This window comes from Sinocyclocheilus anshuiensis, unplaced genomic scaffold (genome assembly GCF_001515605.1).
Source record: "Sinocyclocheilus anshuiensis isolate Anshui unplaced genomic scaffold, SAMN03320099.WGS_v1.1 scaffold1682, whole genome shotgun sequence".
Classification (NCBI taxonomy): domain Eukaryota; kingdom Metazoa; phylum Chordata; class Actinopteri; order Cypriniformes; family Cyprinidae; genus Sinocyclocheilus; species Sinocyclocheilus anshuiensis.
This window is the reverse complement of record NW_015542431.1, coordinates 130,449-139,170: the sequence shown is the minus strand read 5'-3', so window position 1 is coordinate 139,170 and position 8,722 is coordinate 130,449. Positions and strand designations below refer to the sequence as shown.

The following is an 8,722-nucleotide window of genomic DNA, read 5'->3' as shown; positions in this document are numbered from 1 at the left end:
GTTAATATTGCTGAAATACAAAATAGATGGAACTGTTTTGACTAGCCTAAATTGATTCTCTTTGTTGCTAGGTGTTGTGCAGGTATACACCGAACTGTTCTTGGAAGTCGTCAGTCATGTTTATGCTAATGAATTGGCTTCAAGGACAGGAATTATCTGTTTTATTAAATCAATTAACTGTTCATACATTAGAACGAAACATTTTTTTTCATTTTGAATTTTTGTCATTTTACAGAAAGACCAAAAGCCAAAGTGACCATTAAACCTGATCAACATGTATTCAGAGGAGAGACAGTCACTCTCAGATGTGACATTGATGGTGAAGGAGTCACTAGCTGGCAGTACAGCTGGTATAAAGACGGTTCAGCTAATGCTTTTAGTGAACTACAGGTCTGTTACGGAGTGTGATGCAGGTAAATACTTGTGTTATGGAGCAGAGAGAGGAGGATCACGCAGCTCACAAAACAGTGATGCACTTAGACTGATGGTATCAGGTGCGTTTGATCATCTCTTCATATACACAAACAAGTTTAACATGTTATTAATGAGTGACTCCTCAATTCCAGATCTCAGAGAAGTTTTAAGTGTTTCTCCACAGAAGTGGGTGACTGAAGGAGATCCAGTGACTCGGTTAACAGCTCCTCTAAAGACTGGACATTTAGCTGGTACGCTGTAACGATTTCATCTGGTAAGATATAATGTGCTTAATTTGTTAATATTAATATTTAATGTCAAAAATATTATTTAATATGAATATGATAATATATCAACAGTATTACGTTGGGTTCATGAAGTGTCATTTCAGTGCCACAAAAAAAAAAGGTCAAAGGGAAAATTTTCAAACGAGTAGTCCCATCCTAAACGCACACAGTTAGAACAACAATACTGTGTCTGACTGGTCTGCACAAATGGAGCAATGTTTTTATAGTGCCATAGAATCAGTGTTTACACTTTTCAGAGAAATCAACCTATGAATGGCTTGCATATAGTCATTTCTGCATATTAGAACAGGATTGGGGACAGTAATTTAAGATTGTATTACCTTTAAAGGTCAAATCAGGTATAGACATATGTGGTGATAGCTACACATTCTCACTTCATGCAGACTGCAGTCATCATTATAAGCTGCTCTCAGACAGCAGTAGAGGAGCTGGAGGAATCTACACTGTCAGTTCTGCTGCTCTAAATCACTCAGGAGTTTATGTATGCAGGGCAGAGAGAAGAAAACCAGCTTATTATACAACCATCAGCTACCAACAACCACTATGGGTCACTGGTGAGTTCAAACAGAATTTAAAAGATTGGTTCATATTAAGTAAAGAAAATGTCCATGATCAAATCTGAAACGTTGTAGCTGTAACTTCCTACTCAGGTTGTTCTCCTCCAGTCTCTCTGATCATCAGTCCCAGCAGAACTCAACACTTCACATCTGTCTCTCTCTCTCTGAGCTGTGAGGACCAGAGTAACTCTGATAGATGGAGAGTGAGAAGATACACAGAGAGTTGGGGGCTGCAAGATTGTTCGTCATCACTGTGGGGATCACAAACAGGATCTACATGTACAATCAGCTCGATTATTGCATCAGACACCGGAGTGTACTGGTGTCAGTCTGAATCCGGAAAAAAATATCATCCTGTTAATATCACTGTACACTGTAAGTCTGTATTTCTGTATTTATTCACTTCGCTGGCCGTTTGTAAATCAATACATAAAGCAAGTTGATTAAATAAGTTCAGGAAACAATAGATCAGGGGTCTTCAACCATTTTGAGCCTAAGGACCAAATGCTACTGTACAAACTGAGTTGCTTTTTAAGGCTGGCTTTAAATAACTTTTGTATAGCAATGTGTTCACATGCTCTGTGTCAGGAAATATACAGACACAGGATGGAGAGTGAACCCAATCACAGGTATTTATTGACAGAGAGAGTAGTCAAAACACTCAGCTTGGAAAACATGCAATGTCTTTACTGGTTCCCACTCCTATGTAATCTCCCTTGTCGCCTGTGAATTCATGTAATCACTGAAGAAACGGGCAAGTATCAATATGTAAGGCAAAGAGAGTCTTAGTGTCCTTGTTTTAGTGGCCAGATATTAACTGAGGGTCAGTTATGAGCCGGAAACCCTGATGTCATGGCCAACCCTGTTTATCACTCTTTGTTTGGGCCATCCTCCTCCCAGTTGACCAAGTACTCAACCACTCCAACTTTGGCAATCGAGAATCACTTGGATTGCGTACACCAGCCCATCATCCAGGAGTAGTGGAAAAGGACCATCAGCCGTACTGGGCTCTGAGGAAGGAGGAAATGAGAAGGTTGATGAGATATTAAAAAAGTATACATGGAAGGTGGGATGAATCCTCTACTGAAATGAGGAGTTGTAGTTGAAATGTGACTGCAAGATGGTCAAGGAGCCTACGAACCGGGGACTTTTCCCAAAGAACTTTCGGCTAAGCAGCCAGAATCTGATGTCTCTGGTGGAGAGCCAGACCAGACCATACGACACAACCCAATATTCGTAGTGGCCTGTAGGGGTCACAAAGGCGGTCTTCAACTCGTCCTCCCTTCATATTCCGACAAGTTGTAGGTGCTTGCACAGAGCTTTATAAATTCCGTTGCTCATCTAAATAATTCAAGGACCACAGGGATAAGGAGTGGATACCAGAACTTGATGGTGACTTGGTTAAGGGCACTGTAATCAATGTAGATCCTCAAGACTTTTCTCAGTTTTGGAAGTGAAGAAGCTAAAGTGGAATGTGGCAGGGATGTATCCTTGGCGTAGAGCCTCTTCAAAATACTCCTCCATGACCTTTTGTTTGGAAAGTGAAAAGGGGTAGATCCTCCCTCTTTGCAGAGGCTTACCTGGTTACAGCTCAATGGCATAGTCCCATGGTCTATGAGGGGGAAGTTGTAAGGCCCGTTGTGTACAGAAGACATCCAAGTAGCAATGATAGATGGCTGACTTTCAATGGAGCAATCACTGATCTTGATGAATGGCTTGAGAGACTGATGTTGAGTAGTGGTTTGAGAAGGTCTTGGAAGCGGGGTGATGCAGTCCTAGAAACAGTTCCTCCCCTACTCCAGTATCTCACCAGTCAACCAAGAGATGATGGGAGAGTATTGTGACAGCTAGGGACACCCCAGAAGAATTAATTTGAGGTAAAAATCCAATTTGTAGTTTGACTGGGATCATGTGGTGATGACTGAAACCTTTTTCAAGGGGTTTTCTAGTTGTGTATTGAATTAGGATTACTGCACTGTACTGTAGAGGATAGAGAGATAAAGTTGCCGGCACAACTGGACTCAAACAGGGCCGATATATTTAAGGAGATGTAGCCAAAAGTAACACTTACTTTAGTATGAAGAGGTGAGTGGATAACCGGGGAATAATTGATGGGACTCACCGTGGGGCATGGAGGTCTAACAGGGCACTCTGCCATAAAATGTTCACCAGCTCCACAGTACAAGTTTAATCGATTAGTTAAGCAGTGCAAGCACTCAGCAGGGGTTAATTGAACATACACAGACTCATCCATGGGTTCTGGAGGGTGAGTTGATGGTGGGCAGGATATCAACATTGATTGCAGGGTAGAATGGCTGTGGAGGCATGATCTCATACGATGTGACACTCAATTGAACAATTGGATGAATCTCTCCAACCCCATAGCATTGTCATACGAAGAGAGATACAGTCTGACTGTTTATGTCCTTGGCGATATGTGGTTAGGCCAGCTCATTCCATTTGTTCATATCCAGAAAGACCAGGACTGACATAACAAAAGGTTGTAGTGGTGATGGTGAAGTGGTGGGGCTGGTGAGAGCTTGTACAGAGTTGTTGGACTAGGATCCTTGTGAGCATCAAAATCCATTCCTGCTGGGTTCATGTAGTTGGTCTGGCCTTTTTTCGGGAAGTGGCTTGAGAATGCAGTTAAATCACTGGGATAAACAGGTAAGTATCAGTATATAAGGCTATGAGTCTTAGGGTGTACTCGCACTAGGTGATCCTGAACCCTGAGCATGTTTGACCCCCTAAGTCTTGTTCATTGGACTAGTGTTATCACTCTGGACCGTGCCCTGGCCCACTTGAGGAGGTGGGCTTGGGAACGGTTCGATTGGGCTCAGGCGTGGTACGCACATAGTGTGACAATCACACTCGGGCTTGGTACAAGACAACTGTGCCTAGTGTGAGTACGCCCTTAATGTCCTTGTTTAAGGCCAGATGCTGACTAAGGGTTTGTCGTGAGCATTTTTTTGCGGTCTTTGATTTCACCAGTATTGATTATGAGGTGAGATTGATCAGAACTCTTGTGAGTTGGAGTAGGGAGAGCCCGGCATGAGTGTGACAATGCTTACACTGCAAATCCATTAGTAATATTCATCATTATTGATGTGTACCTAGGGCTCACAGACCTCCTGTTGAAGAACCCCCTAATTAGACAAAGCTCATATTCTGTGTTAGGATCATTAAGATATTTTTTTTTGTCACCATGCCTCCATATATATATATTTCTCTGTTTCTGTAGTTTTTGTGATTCTGGAGAGTTCTGTTCATCCTGTGTGATCATCTCTACTGTCTCAAAGTCACATGAGGGTTTCTACTACTGCAAACACCCAGAGAGAGGAGAGTCACCCAAGAGCTGGATCTCTGTTAAAGGAGTCTCAAATGAATGCTGCTGCAAATGTGAGCTTATTTATTTCTTCATATGCTCTTGTTCAGATATAGTGCTAGATAAAGTGTTTGTGTGTCTCTTTTTCAGTGTCTCATTCAGAATCTCAGATCTCTGTCCTCCACACACTCAGTTCTGTACTGGCAGTTTGTCCATATCTGCTAGTGACTGTCGTGCTGATTTTCAAATGCTGCAGGATGAGAGGTAAAACAGCTAACTGATTTATTAGATGTTATAATCACTATATTTAATTTCAATAATCATCATATTTAAATAAATTACAAAAAACAACATTTTACAAATTTACATTTTTGGGTGAACTATCCCTTTAATCTAGTTCAAATATGATGGTAGTAGTGCACAAAAGCAATACATTAAGATAGAAAAAACGCATGCATGCCAATAAGTAAATGCTGAAAAGTTTGTTTTTTGTGTGTATTTAACCGTTTCATGTTGAAGAGGAAGAAACTTTAATTTAATCTGTTGTGATGGTGAGAAAACTACAACTTCATCTTAAATGCAGAACGATTTTAGCAAATGGCTGCAATATAACAAAGAGTGAAAAATTTAAGGGGGTCTGAATACTTTCCGTACCCACTGTAAGAATAAGGGTCAATTTTTTATGTAATATTGACTTTAACCAGCCCTAATCAAACACACCTGAACAAGCTAATCAAGGTCTTCTGGATTATTAGAAAGTTACTGTCTGCGAGTTTGATCAAGGATGAACAGATTTACACCTGGTTTAACCCATTTGGATCTTGACCAATAAAATATTGGTAATATGGACAAAACCCCTCTGCACGTTCATGAACTTCACTGAGCTTTAGCATCACAAGTACATCCCAATCAGTTCAGTTCATATCATCCCAATGGGCATTTATTTTGATCTTTTAATGTTTATATTTTGACTTTCCCTATTGATTTAACTCGTAAATAAAAGTTTAATATTTCTTTTTTTTTGTTCTATTTTAATATTATGACACATCATAACCACATTAACATAACCTGCAATTTGTAAGCATGTGTATTCCTTATTTTATTGTCTCTTGTATTGCTGCAATATTTTATGTTTTTAACATTTTTTTTTATTTTTTAATAAAGAAAAAGTGTATTTTTAAAAAACATTCTGGAGCTGATGCTTTGTTAAAACTTGCAGTGTCACAGTAAGAGCAGAAGAACAATTACTTCTCACTATAATGAATCAGGATTTATTCTCTAAATGTCTATTTAGGAGATTGCAGCATAATGCTACAGTAATCTAAATTATTACGGTTGGTATGCAGATAAAATGATCACATTTTAAATAATTCCTGAACATGCATTTCTTGTATCTACAGCCAATTCACATGTACTAATTTTTATACTGTCAGGATCTCCAACTGGAGTGCCCATGAGATCCTCTAGAGGGCACTTTATCCTTAACCTGTACCATTGTTTCACGGACTACATTTCCCATGACACCCCATGCCAAGTACTGATTACACCTACAGCTGTTTCCAATTAGAAGGACTATTTAAGTTGCACTCATTCACATTCACATGGTGAAGTATTGTTTTGCTGTCGTGGACTCTGCCCAGCGTTTTCATTTGCCATTGCCATAGCCATAGCCATTGCCATTGCCATTGCCTTGTTTTATTGATTTGTTCATTTATTACTTTGGACTGCTCACTTGGATTGACCCTTGAATGTTCCTTTAGATTACTCTTTTGCCTCTGCCTAGGATTAAATTTTTTGCTGGATATTGACCTTGCCTGTTTGACTATGCCTTTTGTGTAATAAAGCTCGCACTTGGTTCTACCTAAAGAGTCCCCGTTACATATGCATCCTGTTGTTCTGACTGGCATGAAAAAAAATGCTGTATACTAGTGTTCACATGGTAAGAACTAACAGTTGTGGTGGTTCTAGAACACTACTGAACATGAACGCATGGTGTTGAATGCTAAATATGTGTTTAGAGTTGGGAAACAGGAATAATGTTAATAGTTTGGAGAAATAGTTTAGAAAATGCTAATTTAGTCTATAGCATTTTAGTAATATTTGCCTAATCTAATGGATCTTAGTATCTAAGCAATTGAGCAAAACTAATAAAGTTGGAGACGTATGAAAAACCTTTAACCCAAAGTATAAGCAATAGTAATATTGATGCTTAGCAAAAGCACCACTAATAAAATCTGTGCTGAGTTTCATTCTGCTTTAAGCATGCACACGTATACACACACAAACACAAAATCTAATGTGAGCACTTTTTCACATGGTTTAATCTTCCAGTGCTTCCTCTTTCACCCTCAGTCTCGCAGTTAAATATCATTATACAATTTAGGGAACATTTCATGTCTGTTGATGATAATTATGTACTTTAAATCAATTTTCTTTGTAAAAACCATATTTTAGCAATTAAGGGAAAGCATATTATAACGTCAGACAAATATTTTATGCACCCTATTTTTCAGTGTGAAATTGCATAGATATCCCTTAACGAAAATGTGCAATCAGCATCATATATATATATATATATATATATATATATACAAACATACACAGTTATTCAAATAATTAAGTAGACAGATTCACTGAGAGGAATGGGCATAATAATCAGTATTATTGAACTCAACACCATCAGTGCCAGAGGCCTGATAAAGTAGAAATAGATAAAGAAGAGCTCATATTTCATAGTGGTTTATATGTTTGTTTGTTCTTTTAGCTCTGTGGCATTAGCCAACGAGGGAGAAGCAGTGTTTTGTTTGTTTTTTTTTCTTGTTTTTTACTAGTTCCTGGTCCTTTTATAAATATAGCTAATAACATAATTACAATAAAGATCAAAGTATTGTTTAAGTTTCCTTGTTTATTAAACTTCTGTCACGATGTTCCTAAAGATCTGACTGCAGGTTTCAGGAAGTCTTGAGGCTTTAACACAGTTTGTGTCTTTAACCGTCTGTCATCATTCAGTCAGTATGGAGCTCAGTCAACTTCCTCTTGTGCTCTGTGAGTATTATTTTATCTGAATATAGTTAAATGGATGATAATTGTTTTTATATTATGTAAAGGATCAAGTGATTTTGTGTTCCTTATTTTTGTCTTTTCTTCTAGTCCATGATATATGAGTGAAAGATGAGCTTGAGAGAGGAAGAGAAAGTTAGTGCTGCTTGTAAAAGATAAATTGAGTGTTATGTCAGTATCTCTGTTCAGTCTTTGGGATCTGTGCTGTTTAATGGTGTTTGTTGAATCAGTTCTGTTGGTTTGTTTTGCACAGTTTGCTGTCTGATGCTTAAAGTAAATGATAGTAACATTCACTAGTAAGTACGAAGGAAGATTCATAATTCATCCATCTGCTTGTGAACACACTGGTTGCTTCCTTAAACAAGTTCCCTAAACAAGTTCAAGTTCTCTCTGCTTTAATGATGAAAACTATAAAATATCAAACAGATTTTTCAGTGCTTATCTGGAAACACCTGTGATTAACCTTAGAAACCTTTGGAGAAATAAAAAAAAAATTGTGTTGTGAAGCTGAGAAATATTTGAGAGTAAAAGTATGGTGTTTCACAAGCAAAGAAAGAAGAATAAATGATATCTGATGTATAATATATATTATCAGCTCCATGCTCACACTGTAATGAGATTTTTGTGTTTTTAGTGCAAACATTCACTCTGGAAACACTGAAAGTGAATGAATTTGACTAATATATTTCATGTCTACACTGTTACAAAACAGTTGTAAAAAATTTTTTTTAATAAAGTACTTTGATTATCAATAAAAAATGCCAATTTCTTATTAAATATTACATGGTCATAACTCGTGCTTTTTGCCAATTTTATATTGACAGAGACATTCATAAACCAACTCTGACTGTGCACCTTACATAATGCACAAATTTCAAAATGTTATAATTTACACTGATAGTTTGATCTCTTCATACATGCACACACACATGTATCATATTATGCTCTTAAGACCCTGCGGCCTCATATGAGGACATTATATTTTTGTGAATTTCTCTGAGACTGTACATGCCACAGTTTTAAGTCTGGATGTCCTGTACAGAGCACATTCAGGGCAT

The 8,722-nt window shown here is 37.9% G+C and overlaps 1 protein-coding gene and 1 pseudogene across 1 annotated transcript in view; both read left to right on the top strand.

Annotated features, from left to right (window-relative positions):
• The first annotated feature begins 240 nt into the window (after positions 1-240).
• Positions 241-4,227, top strand: LOC107693571 (uncharacterized; annotated as a pseudogene).
• Positions 4,228-4,570: 343 nt separating this feature from the next.
• The window catches only part of LOC107693570 (Fc receptor-like protein 2), a 24,913-nt gene continuing 20,761 nt past the window's right edge, over positions 4,571-8,722 (top strand). The window contains 2 exon segments of the mRNA XM_016493015.1: positions 4,571-4,678; positions 4,755-4,868. Coding sequence (XP_016348501.1) covers positions 4,862-4,868 — 7 coding nt within the window. The 5' untranslated portion in view covers positions 4,571-4,678; positions 4,755-4,861.